Source organism: Canis lupus, chromosome 3, assembly GCF_048164855.1.
Source record: "Canis lupus baileyi chromosome 3, mCanLup2.hap1, whole genome shotgun sequence".
In the NCBI taxonomy this organism is placed as follows: Eukaryota; Metazoa; Chordata; class Mammalia; order Carnivora; family Canidae; genus Canis; species Canis lupus.
In genome coordinates, this window is record NC_132840.1 from 11,668,339 (window position 1) to 11,692,025 (window position 23,687).

The 23,687-nt window shown below is 43.5% G+C and overlaps 1 protein-coding gene, 1 non-coding gene and 1 pseudogene across 2 annotated transcripts in view; all 3 read left to right on the forward strand.

The window, feature by feature from the left end:
• Positions 1–1,480: 1,480 nt before the first annotated feature.
• Positions 1,481–1,587, forward strand: LOC140631349 (U6 spliceosomal RNA). The gene has a single exon (XR_012028975.1). It is a non-coding gene; the product is annotated as a U6 spliceosomal RNA (small nuclear RNA).
• A 5,982-nt stretch (positions 1,588–7,569) lies between these two features.
• LOC140624466 (RNA-binding protein EWS pseudogene) lies at positions 7,570–9,546 on the forward strand (annotated as a pseudogene).
• Positions 9,547–12,323: 2,777 nt separating this feature from the next.
• ZNF23 (zinc finger protein 23) overlaps positions 12,324–23,687 on the forward strand; it is a 35,850-nt gene continuing 24,486 nt past the window's right edge. Inside the window, exons 1-5 of the mRNA XM_072811136.1 lie at positions 12,324–12,777; positions 12,877–13,055; positions 17,450–17,576; positions 18,106–18,219; positions 22,160–23,256. Coding sequence (XP_072667237.1) covers positions 12,954–13,055; positions 17,450–17,576; positions 18,106–18,219; positions 22,160–23,256 — 1,440 coding nt within the window. The 5' untranslated portion in view covers positions 12,324–12,777; positions 12,877–12,953. The remainder of the gene's footprint in view (positions 12,778–12,876; positions 13,056–17,449; positions 17,577–18,105; positions 18,220–22,159; positions 23,257–23,687) is intronic.

The following is a 23,687-nucleotide window of genomic DNA, read 5'->3' on the forward strand; positions in this document are numbered from 1 at the left end:
TGGTGGGTCATCAAACAGTTAAAAAGGAAAAAAACAAAAACTAGTCTAGGAAAGGTAATTACCCTCAAGTGGACCTGAATAGCTGAAGTCAGAAAAGGTGCTCAGCCTGGGTGGCTCAGCAGGTTAGTACGTCTTCAGCCCAGGGTGTGATCCTGCATCGGGCTCCCTGCATGGAGCCTGCTTCTCCTTCTGCCTATGTCTGTGTCTCTCATGAATAAATAAATAAAATCTTTAAAAAATAATAAAAGTCAGAAAAGGTGAAAGGGGAGAAGGGAGAGGATGTATCCAATGAGCTTCGTTAGAGGAGTGGACAGAGTTGGCATCATGGTGAGGAGACAGCCAGCCCTAAAGGGAAGATGGGAGATGGGCGCCACCCTGTGGGGGTGGACAGTGTGGAGCTTGAGGTGCACCTTTGAGGCCGTCTTGGTTTTCCAAGCGAGGAAGAGATGATACTGTTGGGAGAGTTGAGTGAGAGGGCAGTTGGAGGTCCAGGGAAAGTGGTGATTGCTTGGAAGGACCGCTGTGGGGAAACTGATCAGTCCAAATGACAGGGTTCTAGGGTGTCAGGGAAAGAGGGGATTTCCATGTCATCTATTACTCTAATTTGGATCGTTTGACACAACACACCTTTCTGCCAAACAGTGAGGGAAAAGATATATAAGAATTGACCTCCAGGGTCCACATTATTCTGGTCACTGTATTTCAGATTGTTATTTCCCTGTGTGTTCACAGTTTCGGCTGTCTCCTTGCTCCTGTTTCCCAGCACTTCCCTTTGGAAGAAGCCCCCTCTCCAAATTCACACACATGTAGGTGTGTGCAGAGAACTGGGTAGATAACCCCCAGTTATCTACCCAACATAAAACTTATGTTATAATATGGATCCAGTGATTTTTGAGCCATAATAGTTTTATATTATAGTACATAAATTGTATGCCTATATTTTTGTTGTTGTTGTTGAGAGAGGGCGAGCCAAGTTGGGGTTGTGGTGTAGAGAGAGGCGCAGGGAGAGAGGGAGAGAGAGAATCTTAAGCAGGCTCCATGCCCAGTGTGCAGTCTGACCCTGAAATCATGACCTGAGCCAGAATGATAAATTGGACGCTTAATTGACTGAGCCACCCCGGTGTGTCTCTATGCCTATTCATAGATAACAAATAATTATTCAATCATTTTATCACATTTATTAGTATCTGTGTACCAAGAATTGCTCAAGACACCTAGGATACAGCAGGAAGGAAAACAAAGCCCTTGCTCTTATGGAGCTTATGTTCTAGTGGTTTAAGGGCATAGGGCAGCTAGTTTGTAAAAAAAAAAAAAAAAAAAGGAAAAAAGGAAAGATAAACACATTCTGCACATCATTTTATTTGCAAAAGGCATAAAAATACTGTTATCCACTTTTAGTTACAAATGTTTAACAAGTGTACAAATTCATAAAGATCAACACTTGAATATGAAATTTAACTCAAAATTTTAGAAAAAATGGGTGCTCGCTTCGGCAGCACATATACTAGAATTGGAAGGATACAGAGAAGATTAGCATGGCCCCTGCGCAAGGATGACACACAAATTCATGAACCGTTCCATATTTTAAAAAAAAAATGGGTTGGATTTCAACAAACTTAATGAAAATGTCCTTCAATCTTTGGAAATACAAATGCCACTAGAGAGCCTGTTCCTGTTGTGTTTCTCATCTACGGCTTTCCTGTTCTTTAATATGCAAATGGAGCCTGGGCCTCACAGCTAACTGCTCTCTCCTTTCTAAGCAGTTGAGCAGACCTGTTTTGAGTCCACAACAGCTGACTCAGCCATTTCTAATAGTTTGATAGCATAGGCACAAACTTGTAGCCCATCAGGCGTTGCCTCTTGCTCTTAGATTCGATGCTTCTTCCTCCATGAGCATTTTCAAGCATTTAAGTACTACGAAAACACAAGTTACTGGGGACATACAGGTCTGGAGAAGCTTAATAAGCAGCCTTCTGTGTTGGAAAGTGCAGTGAACTGGGTTCACAATCTCATTTCCTATTCCCCAGCTACTACTTTCTGCCTCTTTCATATTTGGCTCTTCCAGTTTAATAGGTTTATATTTCTGGTAGGCTACATGGGGGTTGCCATAGTAATCTCCAGAGGCCCTATAATTTCAATGCTCTATTCTTTCCAGTATAAGTCTCAGGTGTCATGTGTCTTCCATTTCTCATGTCAGATGCTGAGACCAACATTGACAGTGAGTCCACATCTACTCAAGGAATTTCTGAAGAAAGGGATATGATGCTATCATATGGGCTGCTGCAGAGTGTCTCTCAGGAAAGTGACTTTCCAGAAACATGTGAACTGGAGAAATACCAGGAAATCCCCACAGTGAAAAATACTAAAAGAAAGGATGAGAGAATCCTCTGTGCAAGGAAACCCTTCAGATGTGAGGAGTGTGGGAGATGCTTCAGCTTTGTTAGATACCAGAAAATCCACACTGGGGAAAAACCTTGAGTGTAATGAGCGTGGAAAAGTTTTTGCTGTCAATCAACTTTAAGTCAGCATCAGAGAATACACAGTGGAGAGAAACCATATGAAACCATATGACTTCCTCCCAGCCACATCATCATGCATATGCTCACCCTGGAGAGAGGCCTGTCCTGGACCTTGGTTCCTTTGGCCTCCCAGCATTTTTTACCCCCTTTTCATGGTAATTACTGCCTTGCTTTTTTTGGAAAGCCACCCTGCCCTCACTCAACAATTGTTGTGGTATATAGGTGGGGCTCTCTTCCCCACAGCAGGGGTGGAACTTGTGGCCTAGTCTAGCCCATCTATACTGTTCCTTCCCCCTGCCACAACGATGGATTCAAGTGACCAGGTTCATCCAATCAGGTGCAAAACCTGCCTAGAAGCAACATTTTATTCTGCTGGACTCAGATGTTAGCCTTGATCCATCATGAAGGATGAAAAGAAGGCCAGCCCTGCAGATAAGAGAGAAATGGAGAGAACCAAATCTATCTCTGGGTTTTTCAGTGACATAAATCAATAAACTTCAGTTTTGGGATCCCTGGGTGGCGCTGCGGTTTAGCGCCTGCCTTTGGCCCAGGGCGCGATCCTGGAGACCCGGGATCGAATCCCACATCGGGCTCCTGGTGCATGGAGCCTGCTTCTCCCTCTGCCTGTGTCTCTGCCTCTCTCTCTCTCTCTGTGTGACTATCATAAATAAATAAAAATTTAAAAAAATCTATAAAAAAAAATAAAAATAAAAAATAAACTTCAGTTTTTTGCTTAAATTGTTTTGAGTTGAGTTTTCTTTCCTTGTTGATACTAAGCCATTTCAATGTCTCCTATGTTTCAAAGACCTTCAGATAATATAAACTTGATTTGGCATCACTGAGTCCATAGTATGAGGAAACCTTTCATATTTGTGATGTTTTAGAAACACAGTAGCTTTGATTCTGGTGGTTTGCACAGAGGTAAACATTCAATATGAATGTGGGAAGGCCATTAACCCTCACTTAAGCCAGGTTAACATTCAGGGATCCCATTTGGAAGGAAGTTCTAGCAATTTAAGCACTATAATGAAAATTTCAAGTTTGTATAGGTGCTTTTCTTGTTTTGTTTTGTTTTTAATTAGGCTCTGTGCCCATCGTAGGGCTCAAACTCATGACTCGAGATCAGGAGTCACATGTTCTACTGACTGAGCCAGCGAGGCATCCCTTCAAGTTACTATAAAACTAAATCTCTGTCAATGAATATTCTGTAAGGAAGATGCATGTATTAAATGGAAAGCCTTGTTTATTTCCTACTCGGTTTCTGACAGAAGTAGATGCTGAATTTTCAATCTTATTTTAGATCTTACTGGATGTTTCTTTTTTGACCCACCTATAGTTAATTATATTAATGTTTTCCTATTACTTAGTAATATTTATGCTCTTATAATAGTAGTTGGATACACTAGTACACATTTCTTTATATCTTGCTGGGTAGTATTTGTTAATATTTAGGATATTGTCATCTATATTCATATGTGTGATTGTCCTATAATTTTTTTCCATCTTTGTTGGGATTTGGGAGCTGAATTATATGAGATTGCTAGAAATAATTAGGAGGCTGTTCTTTTCCTGTACTTTGGAACAGTTTCAAAAGCCTAGCAGTTATCTGTTCCTTGGAAATTTGAAAAAAAAAGTCCATCTAATAAAGCTGATTGGGCCAGTTACTTTTGTTGGGGACAGTATAGAGGAGAAGAGGTCTTTGATTACTTTTTCAGTTCCCTTCTCTGGCATTGATCCAATGACACTGTCTACTTCTTGAACCAATGTTGGTAATTTATAATTTCTTACTGACGTTTATAAATCATTAGCCCTGCCTTTTACGCAGATTGTGTACCCTTTAAAAAATATTTTATTTATTTATTCATAAGAGACTCAGGCAGAAGGAGAAGCAGGTTCCCTGTAGGGGGTCTGATTTTGGACTCTATCCTAGGACCCTGGGATCATGACCTGAGCCAAAGGCAGAAGCTCAACCGCCAAGCCACCCAGGTGCCCTTATGTATTGTATTTAAAAAAAATTTTTTTTTGATATATGCTCCTTGGCATTCCTAAATTTTTTGGTTGACAAAATCTGTATGAAGAGTTTTTATTACTCAGATATTTGCATGCAAAATTTGACATTCGTCCTTATAATGCCTAGAATAGCATGGCTGCCATGACCTTAGATTTGGTAAGGGGATATGATAACCAAGGCCATTTCCTTGGCCTAAATCTAAAGCAGAGTTTCTCAAACCTGACGCTGCTAACATTTGGGACCTGATAATTGTTTGTTGGTGCTGTCCTGTAGGGTGTTTAGCTTACCCACTGACTTTTACCCACTAGATACTCTTTGTAACACTCTGCCTGACCCCACTCATGAAAATCAAAATTGTCTCCACTGATCTAGAGAATATAGAGATTCTCTTCTTTGCAGGCTTGTCAGTCTGTGCCTTGTTATGTCGTATGCCTCCTTGTACTATCATCTACTTCATGACAGTTCTCAATCCCAGACTTAACCTGATGTTTGAAATATTGCCCTGAGAGACAGCTTTACCATCTTCTTATTTGTTCAAATAGGAGAAGACACTGGGAGGTCATCTCTTAGTAATGGACTTAAAATTGTGCAGACACACCAAAAGTGATTCAGGCAAAGAAATGATAGAAATCACCTAAGTCAAGGTTTGTTTATTCCAGTTGTTGCCTCCCTTTTATTTGTTATAGCTGTTCTTTAATAAACACTAATAACCAGTAACATTGTGTGTGCTTTCCTATGCTAGGTAATCCCCATTAACTGGATCTTCATAGCAGCCTTTGAAGTAGATACTGTTATCTTGTTTCAGTTAGGATATTGAAGAACAGAGAGATTAAGCAGGTTGCCCAAAGATACAGCTAATAAGTGGAAGGGCAGAGACTCAAACCTGGGCAATCTGACTTCAGAGCCCATGTGCTAACCATTACACAGCATTGCCCTCCTGTCTCCACTGCTTTTTTTTTTTTTTTTTAGCTTTATCGTATGATTGACATACAATTGAGTCATTTGCTTGATTTTTACAAAGGGTCTTGCTGAGATTTAGACTGGATTAATTTGAATATATAGATCAATTGGGGATAATTGACATCTTAATATTGTTTTTCAGCCAATGAACACCATATTTCTCTGTTTATTAGGTATTCTTTCATTTTTCATTATTTTGTAATTTTCAGCATGCATATATTGGACAAATTTTCTTAGATTTATACCTAAATATTTTGTGATTTTTTTGTTCTATTGTAAATGGTACTATTTTTGAAATTTTATTAAAATTGTATTGTATTGGGGCGCCTGGATGGCTAAGCAGCTAAGCATCTGCCTTCGGCTCAGGTCATAACCCCAGAGTCTTGGGATCGAGCCTGCTTCTCCCTCTGCCTCTGCTACTGCCTCTCTCTTTCTCTTTCTCTCTCTGTCTCTCATGTATAAGTAAATAAAATCTTTTTTTAAAAATTGTATTGTCTCACAGGAAATTTTATTATCAGAAATTTCAGTTTCTAACAATTGATTTTTTTCTTTTTTGTAACCACTAATTCTGTGACCTTGTGAAATTCACTTGTTAATTCTAGGAGATTTTATAGACTCCTTGGGATTTTCTATGTAGACAGTTATGTCCTCTTGCAAATAGTAGCAGTTTTATGTCTTCCTTTCCAGTATGTATGCCCTTGATTTCTTTTTCTGGCTTTCTTGCACTTGTTAGGACTCCCAGGACAGTGTTGAATAGTAGTGGCAAGAGCAGACATACCTGTCTTGTGCCCAATCTTGGATGGAAGGCTCTCTGTCACCATTCAGTATATTTTCAGCTGCAAGGAAATAATTCACATAAAATCCTATGTCATTGTAGCCACTGCAACAAAACATTGAGTTTGTACATTTTTGGACAGTCAAGTTTTGTGCATGAAATTTAAGTTCCACTATAACTTCAGTCTATTTTGTGGCTATGGTTTTCAGAGAGCTGGGAGAGAAATTGATATTTTCCCCACCACTTTAAAGTCAAGAATAACAAACAGCAAATGTGCCATGATCATACGCTATATTCTGGCTTTCCTGACTTACAGTGCTCTTAGTCTAAATTAAAGATAGATAACATAGGGGACGCCTGGGTGGCTCAGTGGTTAAGCGTCTGCCTTTGGCTCGGGGTGTGATCCTGGAGTTCTGGAATGGAGTCCCACATCAGGCTCCCTGCATGGAACCTGCTTTTCCCTCTGCCTGTCTCTGCCTCTCTCCGTATCTCTCATGAGTAAATAAATAAGATCTTAAAAAAAAAAAAAAAAAAAAAAGATAACATAGGAGTTAGAGAGAGAGCCAGGTATTCAGGCCATAAGGTGACCACAGGAGAAGGTGGCTCCCAGTGGAATCTGAGGAGCGGCTGAGGCGTTAAGATAATTATGTTTGATGGTAGATACCACAATAGATCTGGATATGAGTGTACATTTTCTTGTAGGTGGTCCAGTAGGACAGCACCAATTAGCTGTTTATTAATTCTAAAGATGCACTGGGATACCATGTAGATAACTGGGAGTGGAAGTTACTCACCATTTAAGCAAAAAGGATTTCAGATGGGCTAGCATTTCCCCATTCTAAAGGTCCAAAGAACATTGGATTAGAGTCTTGGTCAGGGAAACCCAAATTGCAAAATCCTACTGAATTTCTCTCTAAATATCAAGAATAGTATACACTCTGATTCATAAAATATGACTATGCAAGAAATAAGCAACACTGTTTAACTTCTAACCCTTCCCCATGAGTCGCTTGTGACAGTATTGTTGACCTGCCATTCACCTGCAACAATAATCTTGCTCTATTTACTAAATGATTTGAAGGAAAAAAAAACCCTTACATAAAAATAAATAAAATATCATGGAGAAACAGGGCACTTAAGTTCAAGCCTTGCTAGGAGGCATCTGCTAATGCTCATTATGGCCAGGGCTGAAAGGTGCCGCAGTATGTAGTTTGTCCAAAGGACTTCAAAACACATCTCAAGGGTGCCTAGAGGGAAGGCGAGAGGGAGACAGATGGTGAGAGAACGAGAAGGAAGGAGAGAAGATGGCATCCACAGATTATAGTACCTACAGCCAAGCTGCAGCCTACCAGGGCTATAGTGCATACACTGCCCAACCAACTCAAGGATATGCACAGGCCACCCAGGCATATGGGCAGCAAAGTTATGGAACCTGTAGACAGCCCACTGATATCAGCTATACCCAGGCTCAGACCACTGTGACCTATGGGCAGACCACCTAGGCAACTTCTTATGGACAGCCTCCTGCTGGTTATACGACTCCAATTGCCCCCCAAGCATACAGTCAGCCTGTCCAGGGGTACGGCACTGGTTCTTATGATACCATCACTGCGACGCTCATTAATATTCAGGCCTCCTATGCCGCTCAGTCTGCATATGGCACTCAGCCTGCTTACCCAGCCTTTGGGCAGCAGCCAGCAGCCACCACACCTGCAAGACCACAGCGGTAACAAACCCGCTGAGACTAGTCAACTTCAATCTAGAACAGGGGGTTACAACCAGCCCAGCCTAGGATATGGACAGAGTAGCTACAGTTATCCAGTTATCCCCGGGTACCTGGGAGCTACCCCATGCAGCCAGTCACAGCACCACCATCTTATCCTCCTACCAGCTACTCCTCTACACAGCCGACTAGTTATGATCAGAGCAGTTACTCTCAGCAGTTACTCTCGGCTACCTATGGGCAGCCGGGCAGCTATGGACAGCAGAGTAGCTATGGTCAACAAAGCAGCTATGGGCAGCAGCCGCCCACTAGTTGTCCCCTCCAAACTGGATCCTACAGCTACGCTCCAAGTCAATATAGTCAACAGAGCAGCAGCTACGGGCAGTAGAGTTCATTCCAACAGGACCACCCCAGTAGCATGGGTGTTTATGGGTGGCAGTCTGGAGGATTTTCTGGACCAGAAGAGAACCAGAGCATAAGTGGCCCTGATAACCGGGGCAGGGGAAGAGGGGGATTTGATCGGGGAGGCATGAGCAGAGGTGGGAGGGGAGGAGGACTCAGTGGAATGGGCGCTGGAGAGTGAGGTGGCTTCAATAAGCCTGGTGGACCCATGGATGAAGGACCAGATCTTGATCTAGGCCCACCTGTAGATCCAGATGAAGATTCTGACAACAGTGCAATTTATGTGCAAGGCTTAAATGACACTGTGACTCTAGACAATCCGGCAGTCTTCTTTAAGCAGTGTGGAGTTGTTAAGATGAGCAAGAGAACCGGACAACCCATGATCCATATCTACTTGGACAAGGAAACAGGAAAACCCAAAAGTGGTGCTACAGTGTCCTATGAAGATCCACCAACTGCCAAGGCTGCTGTGGAGTTGTTTGATGGGAAAGATTTTCAAGGAAGCAAACTTAAGGTTTCTCTTGCTCGGAAGAGGTCTCCAACGAACAGCATGCGGGGTGGTATGCCTTCCCGTGAGGGCAGAGGGATGCCACCGCCACTCCATGGAGGTCCAGGGGGCCCAGGAGGTCCTGGGGGCCCCATGGGTCACATGGGAGGCCATGGAGGAGACAGAGGTGGCTCTCCCCTAGGAGGACCCTAGGGTTCCCAAGGGAACCCATCCGGAGGAGAAAACGTCCAGCACCAAGCTAAGGACTGGCAGTGCCCCAATCCGGGGTGTGGAAACCAGAACTTTGCCTGGAGAACAGAATGCAACCAGTGTAAGGCTCTGAAGCCTGAAGGCTTCCTTCCACCACCCTTCCCGCCCCTGGGTGGTGACCAGGACAGAGGCAGCCGTGGTGGCATGCGGGGAGGAAGAGGTGGCCTCATGGACCGAAGGGGTCCGGGTGGGGGTTTCAGAGGTGACCTGAGACAGAGGAGGCTTCCGTGGTGGCCGGGGCATGGACCCAGGTGGCTGTGGCGGAGGAAGACAAGGTGGTCCTGGTGGGCTCCCTGGACCTGAGATGGAACAGATGGGAGGAAGAAGAGGCAGGCATGGAGGACCTGGAAAATGGATAAAGGTGAGCACCGTCAGGAGCACAGAGACCGGCCCTACTAGATGCGGAGACCCCACAGAGCTGCCTTGACTACCAGATTTATTTTTTAAACCAGAAAATGTTTTAAATTTATAATTCCATATTTATAATGTTGGCCACAACATTATGATTATTCCTTGTCTGTACTTTAGTATTTTTCACCATTTGTGAAGACACATTAAAACAAGTTAAATGGTAGTGTGCTGAGTTTCTTTTCCTTCTTTTAAAGATGGTTGTTTAAAGACTAAACAATGGGAACTCCGTGTGAGCGTGCTCAGTATCATTGTGGCGAACCAAGAGGGCCTCTAACTGTAACAATGTTCATGGTTGTGATTTTTGTTTAAATAAAATTCCAAATGTTTATATATATACAAACAAAAAAGAACACCACATCTCAAATTTCACTGCTTCTCTGCTCGGAGTGATCACTTACCGGAGATAACTGAGACATTTCTCCTCACTGGGATAGTCTTTTGTTGTTGTTGTTGTTGTTGTTGTTGTTGTTGTTGTTGTTGAGGGTTTGTGCATATTAAAAGTATAGCAACCCCTCCCAAGCAAAAAAAAATCAAGCTCTTCCCAAGTCTTGCCAGGGATCACATAGGTTTCCATTATTCCAAAGACTAATAAAATGGCCAACAATAAAGATCTTTGTTTTATGTCCAGATTTAATGGATATTATATGATGTAAGTGCCCAGAATATGCAAGTCTGTAGAGTCAGAAAGTAGATCAGTAGTTGTCTAGGAATGGAGGAAGGGATTGTATTAATCCCTCACACAGGGATTGTATTAATTTTCTGTTGCTGCTGTAACAAATTACCACGAACAGTGACTTACAAGACAACACACATTTATTCAATTTACTTATTAATTTATGTTATAGTTCTAGAAGTCAGAAGTCCAAAATGGGTTTCACCAGGCTAAATTCAAAGTGTTGGCTAAGGAGAGACTTTATTTTCTTGCCTTTTCCAGTTTCTAGAAGCCACTTGTGATTTGTGGCGCTTTTCCTCCACCTTCAAAGCCAGCAATAATGGGACAAGTTTCTCTCAATTTGTCACCTCTGTGGCTCTTCTCATGACCTCCATTACTTATAAGGACTCTTATGATTACATTGGGCCCATCTAGATAATCCAGGATAATCTTATTTTCAAATCAGCTGATAAGCAACTTAATTCCGTCTGCAACCTTCATGTTCCTTTGTCATGAAATCCAACATATGAATTCCAGACATCTTTGAGGGGAACAGTATCTAGCCTATCAGTGGGAAGATGGAAAGTGAGCGCTGGTGCTGATAGTTACAGGGTTTCTTTTTGGGAATGATGAAAATATTCTAAATTGACTGTGGTGATGGTTGTGCGATTCTGTGAATATACCAAAAACTAAACTAAGTTGTTTACTTTAAATGGATGAATCGTATGGGATGTGAATTACATTTTAATAAAGCTAGTGTGTGTGTGTGTGTGTGTGTGTGTAATTTCTAAAACCAAATTCTGTGATCTTCCTGCCTGAAACCAGCGACTTTTCCTAAATTCCTGAATTAACTGAATCTCCGTTAGTGACACCTTCATCTATCAGGTCACTCAAACTTCATGGCTATAGTAGATTGCTCCCTGTCTCTCATATCTGTTATTCAGTCTTTTAAAAAAATCTCCGCTGTTTTCATTTCCTAAATAGTTCTGGAATAGTATCCCTTCACAGTCCTGGTCTTTCTTAATGTGATTGGATCTTTATCCCTCAGGAAAACAGGTTTTTTTCTTTTTTTTTAACTCATTCATTCATTCATTCATTCATTCATTTATAAAGAGACAGGGTTTTTTGTTTTTTGCCTGACTGCCTCTTTGGCATTGTGAGGACATCTGTGGACCATTCTGAAACTAATTCTATTAAAAAACAATTAAGAGGTTTAAAAAATAAAATTGTGAGTGGCACGTGGGTGGCTCCGTGGTTGAGGGTCAGCCTTTGGCTCAGGCCGTGATCCCGGGGTCCTGGGATAGAGCTCCCCACAGGGAGCCTGCTCCTCCCTCTGCCTATGTCTCTGCCTCTCTCCCTGTGTCTCTCATGAATAAATAAAACCTTAAAAAACAATTAAAAAACTGTGATATGTTAATATACGTGTGTTTTTGCCACTTTGGTGAAATGAAATGACAAGATCCAAAGGTGAGCCCTAATAACAACGATGATAATACTTTCAAATGAGGGATGTGAATAGCGTGTATTTTGAGAAACCTGCGTCATCTGTGGAGCGATAAATGAAAATATCTGGGGACACCCGGGTGGCGCAGCGGTTTAGCACCACCTTCGGCCCAGGGTGTGATCCCGGGATCCGGGATCGAGTCCCGCGTCGGGCTCCCTGCATGGAGCCTGCTCCTCCCTCTGCCTGTGTCTCTGCCTCTCTCTCGCTCTCTCTCTGTGTCTATCATCAATCCATCAATCTTTTAAAATAATGATAAAAAAAAAAAAGAAAATATCTGTGCTTTCCACTGGGGACAATCCACAGGTGCTCCTGATAGTACCGTGGCTTGTTGCCAACACTCAGTTGAAGAGAAGGCTACCGGTTAGAGAGCAGCGACAACCCCCGCCAACTTCCCCGCCGTTGCAGGTCTCCCGGGCGGGGGTGCAGGAGCCCCGCCGGCCTCCCCGGGGCGCGCAGCCAGGAGAGCAGCGAGGCGCGCTCGGCGTCCTAGAGAGGACGTACGTGAGGCTCGGGCGGCGCTCCCGCGCGGTGACGCACTTCCGATCCCGCCGCGCGCGGCGCCTTTCCTGAGGTGAGCCGGGGGCTCCGGCGGCGGGTGTTGTGTGCGGGGGGGGGGGGGCGCGCTGCGCCCTTCCAGGAGCTGCCCCGCGTCCCTGAAGCAGCGGTGGGGGGAGGCCGCTTTGGGGCAGGGAGGCTGCGGATGGAAAGGAGATGGCGCCGCGGGCCCGGGCCCTGCCGGTCGCTGCTTAGCCAACAGCTGAGGGGCGGCCGCTGCCCTGGGCCCCCGGATGCGGCCCTAAAGGAGACGAGCGTCGGCCCCCCTCGGGGGGCTTTCAGTCCAACGGGAACGTCACCTCGTAATCAAATCTGATCGCTTCACTCCACCTGTTTGTAACCCGGTAGCTGCGGCTGTGGTTTTTCGGCGGGAGACCAACCTGTACGTGCGCGCAGATCCCCGCATGGCTTCATCCTCTGCGGCGACCCCGCCGTGGCTTGGCGGCACGCGGTCTCGGCTGTGCTGCAGCCTTGGCTTTTCACCTCCACGGCATGCGTGGTTAACCTAGTCAGTTCCTACCCCTAAGTCGTCCGGTCTACGATAATCACAGTTGTGATCTTGAAGTTACTTACGAGAATCTCCGATTAATGTGCGCCTTTCCTTTAGTCTAGACAAAGCTCCAGGCCAGAAGGTCACACCCGTGTTTCCTCTCTCCACCGTATCTCACGCTTGGCCTGGAATGAATGAAGTATCTGATAAATGTTTGTTGGGTGAAGAAAGCACAGACTAATGCAAATACATCCTCTCAAACTTGGAGACGTGGTCTACAGGACAGCGAACACCGTGTGAGTGGAGGGTTTAACGGGAAACCTCTACCTGGTTTGTAGAGGATGATCTGAAGGATGATCTAGCATCACCGAGGGGAGGAAGGGGCAGGCTGCGGGAGAGTGTTGTAGGCAGACCGTATCAGTTACAGAGGTCCTGAGGTTGGAGAAGAGTAGTTCGTACAGAGGCAACAGTAAGCACAAAGGCCCTGAGTTTCGTAGTACAGGGAACTGAAGGGAGGCCAGAGTGGCTAAACAGGAGGGTGGCAGATGAGGCTAGCAGGAGGTTACAGAGTGCAGTGAGGTTAGGGAAGATGCTGGCCTTGGGGCAGAATGTGACTGTTGAGCAAGAAAACAGAGTGTCGTAGGGGACGATGTAATTAAAGTAACAACCCAGCGTTTGGGCGTGCTGAGGTGGCCTTTCCGGGCCCTTTGCTAATCAGTTTCGGTCATCGCTGGGTCCTAGAACAGAGTGGTGAACAAGATGCCTGCCTTGAGATCCAAGAAAAGGAAGACTTACTCTGTGATTCTTTATCTGAACTTTCTTGGTGACAGCTCTCCCCATGTGAACCTCAGAATTACTTTATCGGGTTCTAAGAGATCCTTTTGGGATTATGATTGGAAGTGATCTAGTGTAGTTAACTAAAAACGTGGCCTTTGGAATCTGGCACATCTGGTTGGAATCCAGGTTCATCCACCACCTTATGAAGAAAATTATTCTCATAGCCTTGTTTTCTCATTTGGGAGAAAGAAAATTCAGAGGATGAAAGTGGACACTGAATGAAGGGATATGTATTTTACATCCAATAACCTATATCTCTATATATATTTATGTATTTTTTTTTTACTTTTTATGTTTCTCAGTAAAAGTTTTGTTTAATTTCATTTGTTTATTTGACAGAGCACAAGAGTACGAGCAGGGGGAGGAGCAGGGGGAAAGGGACAAGTGGACTCCACCAAGCAGGGAACCCAATGTGAAACTGGATACCACGACACCTAGATCATGACCTGAGCTGAAATCAAGAGTCAGATGCTTAGCCAGCTGAGCCCCCCAGGTGTTCCAAACGTTTATTTTTAAGAAAAAAGATCTAGATATCCTCTTGTTAGGTTTTGCTTTAGTTTTGTTTAGTTTTGGTTTTAGTATTGTTTTACTCTTTGTGTACTTCCATTCCCCCTGTTCTTACGTCTTACCCAGGACAGGCAGCGTTGCTTGATGGTGGTAGGCTCTGGTGCCCGAGGGCAAGTTACTTACCCTTTGAAAATCTGTTTCTTCCAAATTCAAACTTGTATGGTGTGGGTTGAAAGAAGAAACACATGCCACTTATCCAGTGGGCATTGAGTAAATGATGGCTGCTATTGTTATTGCCACAGGTTTCTGGGTTTAAAGGAGAGCCTTTGGCTGGGCCAGGCTCACTCATGGTTCTCTTTGCTTCTTCCCTCAGCCCCTGCCCTTCACTGAGAGGGAGACCAGGTGATGTCAGCCATGCCCCTGAACGCCTGGCACCAGGTGAGCTGTGACTCAGGTTAGCCTTCAGAGATCTTATTTGAAGGAAATGGGGCACGAGAGGGATAATTCTGGCAAGGCTCTTAGAACTAAAGCAGCAGGAAGGCACCTCTTGATTGTCTCCAGTATGACTAGATGTTGGGGAGAAAGCTGATGGTGAGGAGCTGAGCAGCTAGAAGCCCTGAAAACATTGGCTGGAGAGAGTGTCTGAGAAATCAGAAGTACAGCCTCCTGTTCTCCATGGATCTCTGCTGAACTGGAGAGCTCCCAGGTTCAGGAGGGACTCTCATGAAGGGATCTGTGAGAATGAGGGACTCAGGCTGGTGGTAGAAGTATCCAGTGTTCAATGGGAGTGATTGAGATCACTGAGGTTGCAAGGTTCTTGGGAGGTGGGAGCAGGGAGCTAACAGGAGGAAGACAAGAAAAGGGGGCCTCTAGCCTTTGTCCTCCTAAAGAAAGAAATTTAGGCTTCATGATCAGGACAGATGTATCGTCCTTGAGGTCAGTGCTGCTGGCTAAGGTGAGGCACCAGTAGGCTATGTTGAGGATAATCTGCACCAGGACAAATATGCTCTATGACAGGACATCTGAATTTAGGGATCCCATTAGGCCTCTGTGGTCTTGAGCCAATCACTTGAACTCTGTATTTTGATGGACTTCATCTGTAAAGTGAACGTTAAGTACTTTGCATTTGTGGGACTGGCCAATTCCTTTCTTGGGTTGTAGTTCACTTTTTGACTAGGGAGTTTCTAGGTGCTGATTACCATTTCCTCGTGCTGAGACTTATTTATCCAGTAACTTAGCACCCATGAACCATATCCCAAGTCCCAATCTTGGATTTCTGACATTTGGTAGGTCCTTCTCCCTGAATTTAATTGATGCAGTATCTTCCCTGTAGCTTCCACCCTCTTCTGATCTTCTATAAGTACGGGTGAGTTGTTGACTCAATCTCCCTTGATACCACTTCTAGAGAGGCACCAAGTCCAACTTCTGCTTGCTGTCTCTTCCGCTTGTCCCATATATGTTGTCATCATTCAGGTTTCGTCATTTTTTCCCTGGGATTTTGTTAGCAGAGCATTCCAGCTAGTTTATGTATACTCTCATGCCTCCCCCTCTCACTACTTATCACCTGATGCAGCTCAGTTTCCTGAGCTTTGATTTTATCCTGTAGTCCAGGCTTTTCAAACTTTAGTGTGTCCAGGATCACCTGGAGGGCTCATTAAGGCAGAAATTGCTCTCAGGTGGGGCCTACCAGTTTGCTTTCCAAAAAGTTCTCAGGTGTTGCTGTTGCTGCTCCTTCTCCTCCTCCTGCTTCTGCTGGGAGGGGGATACACTTTGATAACCACTATTGTAGTTAGTGCTGACTCATTAAGTCATTGAGTTTATTGGGTTATGTTGTCATTTTAAATAGATCATTGTATGTGTTGGCAGAGGATGGATTCAGTGCAAGACAGCCTGGAATTGGAGCTGTTTAAGTGTTCCCAGCTGTTGAGCTAGTGTACTGATTGTATGAGGGTGAAGAAGAGTCAGATGCCAGAAATATTTAGGCAATGAAACTGGCAGGATCTGATTACCAACTGCATATGAGAAATGACCAGGGCCTGGGGTGAGTTAGTCTAGGTGAATCTCAAGTTCTAGTGTAGGAGTCTGGGCTGAAATTGGTACTGTTAATTGAGATAGGGAAACAAAATTGTCAGTGCCAATGAGTTTATATGATTTAGAAAAGTTAGTTTTGGTTGGAAGATAAGTTTGGTGTAGTTGGTGGGTCAGCCATGTTAGGTCACCAGGCAGTCTGAGGCAGTGCTGGAACTAGTGGAAGATGGGGATCTGCAGCATCAATGGAGGTGTTAGAAGGTAGGAGGATATTCATTGCATGTTCAGGTAACCAGTTTGATACCAAAGTCTGAAGAGTAGATAGAGGATCTAAACAAGATGCTGGTGCTTTCTAGGAAGGTAGAGCTGGAACTGTCAGAGAAGAGAAAGGGGCTGGTGAAAAATCTTGAAATTTGGTTGATAGGAACTATTATAGATTGTCTTGGAGATATACAGAAGAGCAGCTAAAAGAGCTGCCCAGTAGCAATTTGATTCCAAGAGCAAATTCTCCTAGGAAGACCCATCAGGAAGTCTCTCAGAAATGACTGCTCTGGGCGGCTCTAAGCTCTCTGCTGATCATTCTTAAGAACAAGCAGAGGTGGGGGTTGGATGAGACTGGCTCATCACTCCAGACCACGATGCTGTTCTTGTTAAGTGGGCTTGAGGTTTGGGGCAGAATGAGCATGTGTGGATACAGATGGATTACCTGGGTGCTGAGGCAGTGAAGGGGGAATGGGTGGGTCCTGACATGCCACCTGTGAGTGGGTGTCTAAACTGATTGAAGCTCATGTCCATTTGTAGGTGTAACAATGAAAGATTAAAAGTATTTATAGGGATCCCTGGGTGGCGCAGCGGTTTAGCCCCTGCCTTTGGCCCAGGGCGCGATCCTGGAGACCCGGGATCGAATCCCACGTCAGGCTCCCGGTGCATGGAGCCTGCTTCTTCCTCTGCCTGTGTCTCTGCCTGTCTCTCTCACTGTGTGCCTATCATAAATAAATTAAAAAAAAAAAAATAAAAGTATTTATAAAACCAAAGAATTTGCTTTAGGAAGTTTAACTAATGCAAGATTTTCCAGGGTTTTTGAAATGCTACCATGTTTTATATTAGTACATTTCGTGTCCTAATGGAAGCTCTTCCATCAGAGAAGTGTCAGACTTTTGGCTGTAAAAAGTCATTTAATGGTCTAACATCCATTTCCTTCATTTTTTCTCATTAGCCATCCCTAAAAGGACCTCTCCCTCATACTGTCCCCTGTGCTTTGCACTCTGTCCCTGAGTCAGAGAATTGGCTCTGGGACAGCAGGAACCTCTTGTTTTAGGAGTTGGTGACCTTTAAGGACGTGGCTGTCTACTTCACCCAGACAGAATGGGCTGGACTTTCTCCTGCACAGAAGGCCCTGTACAGAAGTGTGATGCTGGAGAATTATGGGAACTTGACATCCCTGGGTAAGGTTGCTGGAACTCAGCTCTGTTCTCTGCTGTTTCCTTCCTTGTTCTCTTCTAATAGACTGTGCAGTATGGGAGGGAATGGTTGTCTCTGGTATCCTCCACTCTGGCTCCAAGGCTGAGACCAAATGACCCACTTCAAAGATTGCTGGGTATGAAGAGATCTTGGGTCAGTTTGGTCACCATGTATGGAATTGCTATCCCCTGGTAAGAGTATGTCCCATCCTCCAGGGGCTCTGCCAAGTAAGGAATACATAGTTTGTGTTACTAGAGCTAAGATCTTAGCTTGTGTAGGGAAGGGTGTGACCCCTTCTCTGTGTTTGCATTTGTCTTATAGGATCTCACTAACTTACATTACTCTAAAGTAGAAAGGGATCGCAAATGCTCGATTCCTTCTTGATCAGATCTTGGCTTTTCCCAATCCTGAGCTGCCTTCTGTGGATCTTACTCTTAGGGAGGCTCTTGGGGTTTTCCTTCTTTTGATACAGCAGACACACAGCTGAAAGGTGCCATTTTCTCTCCTTTTCAGGATACCCAGTTCCCAGACCTGCTCTGGTCTCCCTTCTGGAGGGAGGGAATTTGCCTTGGGGCTTGGAGGCACAGAATAACCCATCTGCAGAGAGGTCCAAAGGCATCTGTAAAGGTAAGCAAGGAAGCTTTAGAACTGGCAACTATGGGGATCCCTGGGTGGCGCAGCGGTTTGGCGCCTGCCTTTGGCCCGGGGCGTGATCCTGGAGACCCGGGATCAAATCCCACGTCAGGCTCCCTGCATGGAGCCTGCTTCTCCCTCTACCTGTGTCTCTGCCTCTCTGTCTCTCTCTGTGTGACTATCATGAATAAATAAATAAAATCTTTAAAAAAAAAAAAAAAAAAGAAAAAAAAAAAGAACTGGCAACTATGGAGCTGTATAGAGCAGTATGTTTTAAAATGAACCATGCTGGGAAGGATTTAAATAAAATGGATGATTTCTCTTAACAAGTAAAATATGAAACCTTTCCCATTAATTTTAACTGTCACCATGATAACAAGTTCCCTTTAGTAAGTTTCATGTGATTTTTTTAATCCATTACTCCTTCCTGAGTTTCAGCATTTCCTATCTCAGTGGTTCTTGTTCTTTGGACAGGATGGATTTGTTCAAAAGCGGTTTTCAGCACTTGACACATGCCAAGCTTTATTTAAGAAGCTCTGGAGGATACATGCTATGGAGACAGATGTAAAGAGCTTTAAAAAAAAAAAAAAAAAGTGCGTTAGGTGCTGTTGTTGATATATAGGTAGTGGGCTGTGGGAGCACAGCAGGAGGAGAAATTCTCATTTAGAAGCTTAAGTAAGCTCCTTCATTGGCAGGCTATTTGTTCCAAATTTGACTTATGACAATGGATCCCATGTGGAAAAAAAGAAGGTAGATATCTGGCCTAAGAAAAGGAGTAGAGGATCCAATAAATTGTTGGGAAGAATGTTAACAGTTTAATGTTCAGGGATAGTTGCCTGGGGAGCATTTTTTAAAATGGATATTTCTGGAGCACCTACAAGTATTTGTCTTTTCTAGTAAGCAGTTGAAGAGCATGAAGCTTAGGACTCAAAGCCCAAGTAAGACTTCCTGGAATCTGGGGCTGGCAGAGTCTATAATACACCCTGACCCCATTTACTCAGGTGGTTTAGAAGAATATAGTTGGTGTATCTTACCCACCCAGCCTTGTGTGGAAAGTCTAGAATGCAGAGTTTGTGGTGGACCTGAAGGCTCTATCCTAAAGAACTTAGGGCGTGGAAACAGGAAATGATAGAGCTGGTAAAAGCAAACAAGGAGCAGGAACAGTGACCCCTGCCACAGTGACCTTGCCTCTAGTGACATAGGCCCGTATTTAATTGTATTTGCAAAATATTATCATGGTGTGTGCTTTGGATTGAGCTGAAGGAAATTGAAAGCATAGAATCTCGTTAAACCATTACTATATGTCAGGTGTTAACTTTTGAGTGAGGGAATTGGATAGGGGACAGTGACAGTGCAAAAATGGAAGAGGAAAGACCCGATCTTACCAAAACTTATCCATCAAAGAGGAGAGTTGAATCAGATAATACTGGGAAGTCATGACATAAAAGAAGCTATTTAAATACATGTGAATTCAGATCTGAGCACAGAATCTGAGGTTCGTTTAGAATATGTATAAATGGATGGCCAGAACAAGCCATGAGAAAACAGGTGTAGAGTCTGAGATTAATGTCAGATCTACAGGGGTAGATGTGAGTGTACTCTACCAGAGTTTTAATTGAAATGACCCCCAGAGGGGCACCTGGGTGGCTCAGTGGTTGAGCATCTGCCTTTGGCTCAGGCAGTGATCCTGGGGTCCTGGGATCCAGTCCTGCTTGGGCTCCCTGCATGGAGCCTGCTTCTCCCTTTGCCTATGTCTCTGCCTGTCTCTATGTCTCTCATGATTAAATAAATAAAATCTTAAAAAAAAGAAAAAAAAAGACACCTAGAGAGAAAAAGGGGCTGAAACTTAAATATTAAGAATATTAAGGGATATTTAATTCTAAGAGGGAAGTGAATATAGGCAGAGGAGGGTTCCCAAGAGGGAACAAGGAACTAAAGGCAAGGGTAGGAGTTTCAGGGTGGATACTTCATAGAGAAGGAGTAAATGAGATAATGAAATTGAGGCAGCATTTTAGATAAGTTTATTTTGGTAAGTTTAGAAATGAAATATAAGGGACGCCTGGGTGGCTCAGTGGTTGAGTGTCTGCCTTTGGCATGGGATGTGATCCTGGGATCAGGATTTGAGTCCCGCATCAGGCTCTCCGTAGCCTGCTTCTCCCTCTGCCTATGTCTTTGCCTCTCTCTCTCTGTCTCTCATGAATAAATAAATAACATCTTAAAAAATTAAATATAAGTGTACCAATTCTTTTTTTATTATGAAATGAAATATAAGTGTACCAACTCTTTTTTTATTATGAGCTTCAGCAGGTTTTAGATTTTGTATCACAACCCTGTATACTACTCATTATGTACTTTGAGACTTGATTATCAAGAGATAAAACTTACCTTGGCATTGCAATGTATGTGAATTCTGTTCTAGGTTAGGCTAGTGTATTTCATTTGAAAAAGTGTTTGATAGTTAATACTGTGTCACTTTCACAACTAATGGGTAGGCAGTTTGAAAGACACTACTATAAAAAAAGTTGGATGTGAAGGGATGACTGTTAAGCCCAAGATTTGAGGATCTGCAGAAAGAGGTTGGTGATGAAGAGGAGGGATGATACATCTGGTAGGGAGCAGTGTAGCAGGGGAAGGGAGGAGATGGCATCAGGGATGATTGAGAAACGTGAGACTTGAGAGGGTAGTGGATGGCTTGAGATGAGTGGGTGTGACGTTGAGGGCACTGCATCTGGGCAGCTTTTTTCTTTCAGCAGGAAGGTGGGGGTAATGGCTAGAGACCTAGGAAGGTGATTGCTTGGAAGACTTGCTGTGAGGATCCTGATCTAGATGATGGTAGAGTAGGGGCAGCAGGAAAATAAAGAAGTCATCGATTGTTCAGTCCTGGTTTTATAACTGAGCACCCTAGTAGCAAGAAGGTGGTGTGAGAGCCCATCACTGGGTCCAGTTGTCTCGATCACTGTCTTCCAGACTAGACCTTACCCTGTTGACTTAAGTCTCCAATGTCTCTTCTCCCATTGCCTTTCTCTAAGGGCTCTTATTCCCTTGACTCACACTTGAAGGATGAACTTGATTAATGAGCCAATTAACCCAGATAACCCAGATTAATGTTAAAACAAAATTAGCCCAACATTTTATATAAAATAGATTGACTTTAAGTGAAGCAAAAGGGCATCCAGTCTTGGAACACAAATGCCATTTTATGGTGGTTTGTTTTCTTTTTGCTAAAATGAGAAGAACTACTCTACAGTTTTGGTGTATCTAAGTAAACTCTGTTCTTCCCTTTCCAAATAAAGTCTGTGCATGTTTGAGATTCAGACTTTTCTGAGAGTCTGATAACAAGACAGGAATTGCCAGCAGTTTTAGCGAGTTCATTGTCTTCTGTGGACCTAAAGTTAACAACCTCTGGGGGATGTCCTACAGTTAGGAACCTCTGAGTGTAATCTTCTCTCTGTGTCTTGTCACAGCCTAGTGCCTGTAATGCTCAGTGTTTCCAGGCTTTTGGGCCATTTGCAGGGTATGAATTTTTTTAAAGAACCATCTTTGTATTCTGACTCTGTTCTATTGTACTTTCTGACTCTGAGTCTTGCCAGCCCAGTGTCACCACTTGATCTTAGGGCCTGTGCCTTTGGTGTTTTGTTGGCCTATGAATATATTAAGGTCAAAAGGTACTAGAATGTACCAGAGAGAAGTCATTCAAAAAGTATGGAGTCTGGAAAAGCTTAGGAAGCAATCTGATTATGTGCTGTGTATATCGATACCCTGTTTCTCCTTGACTATTCTGTGTGATATTTGGCACTTTCATTTTAGTATCCTGGTGTTGCTAGCAGTCTGATGTGGAGGTTGTAATAGTAATCTCTAAAGGCCCTCTCATTTTTTATGCTCTTTTGTTTGTAGCATAATTCTCAGGTGGCATTTGTGTTTTCTGTTGTATTAGGTACTGAGACCAACGTTGACAATGAACCCACATCAACACAGGGAATTTCTGAAGAAAGAGATGTGATGTTGTCACATGGTTTGCAGAAGAATGTTGTTCAGGGAACCAACTTTCTAGAAACCTGTGAACCACAAAAGCACCAGGAAATTCCCACAGTGAAAAATATTAAAGAAAAGGTTCCAAGAATCCACTGTGCAAGGAAAACGTTCAGATGTGAGGAGTGTGGGAAATGCTTCAGTTATTTTTCTTACTACGTTAGACACCAGAGAATCCATACTGGGGAGAAACCCTTTGAGTGTAATGAGTGTGGAAAAGCCTTTAATGGCAATTCTTCATTAATTCGGCACCAGAGAATCCACACTGGAGAGAAACCCTATCAATGTGAAGAGTGTGGGAGAGCCTTTAATGATAATGCAAATCTGATCAGGCATCAGAGAATCCACAGTGGGGACAGGCCCTATCTCTGTGGAGAGTGTGGAAACAGTTTTACCAGTAGTTCTGAGTTTGTTATACATCAGAGAATCCACACTGGGGAGAAACCTTATGAGTGTAATAAGTGTGGAAAAGCTTTTGTTGGTAATTCACCACTACTTCGACATCAGAAAATTCATATTGGAGAGAAACCCTATGAGTGTAATGAGTGTGGCAAAAGCTTTGGAAGGACTTCTCATCTAAGCCAACATCTACGTATTCACACAGGGGAAAAGCCTTATTCTTGTAAAATATGTGGGCAGGCCTTTAATTTTCATACAAAACTAACTCGGCACCAGAGAGTCCACAGTGAAGAGAAACCCTTTGACTGTATAGATTGTGGAAAAGCCTTTAGTGCTCAGGAACAATTAAAAAGGCATCTAAGGATCCATATTCAGGAATCTTCATATTTATGTGATGAGTGTGGAAAAGTCTTCACTAGCAGAAGAAATCTTCTTTATCATCAAAGAAGCCATACTACAGAGAAACCCTATGAGTGTGTCAAGTATGAAAAAACCTTTAGGACTTCCAAGCTAGGTCATCATGAGCATGTCTGCCCTGGAGAGAAACCTGTCCTGGACATTTGTCATTTTGGCCTCCCAGAATTTTTCACCCCCTTTTACTGGTAATAATACACTAAATTTCCTTTCGGATATCATCTTCCACTCAGGAGCAGGATGTGTGACACAGGCCCGGGTCAGCTGCACATTTTTTTCCCTAAGCCATAGCTATAGGTTCAAATGTCAGTAGTTTACCTAAGATGATCCAGTTATAGCTCTAGGACTTGGCAAGAGTTAATAGGAAGAAATACTCTTCTCTTTTTCCCTTAGTCTTAAAGCTGAGAGGAACTCTTAGATTCTTGTGGAGGCTGAGGAGGAAGTCAGCACAACAAAAGACAAATCAGAGTTGAGGAGTAATCACCCTCAAAGTTTCTGTTTGAACAACTACTTTAAACCATATCTGAAGCCAGAAATACATCTGGGTTTTTGAGTTCCAGTAACCAACACATTTAACTTTGTTTTTGTTGTCTTTTTGTTCACGCAAGCTTAGGATAGGT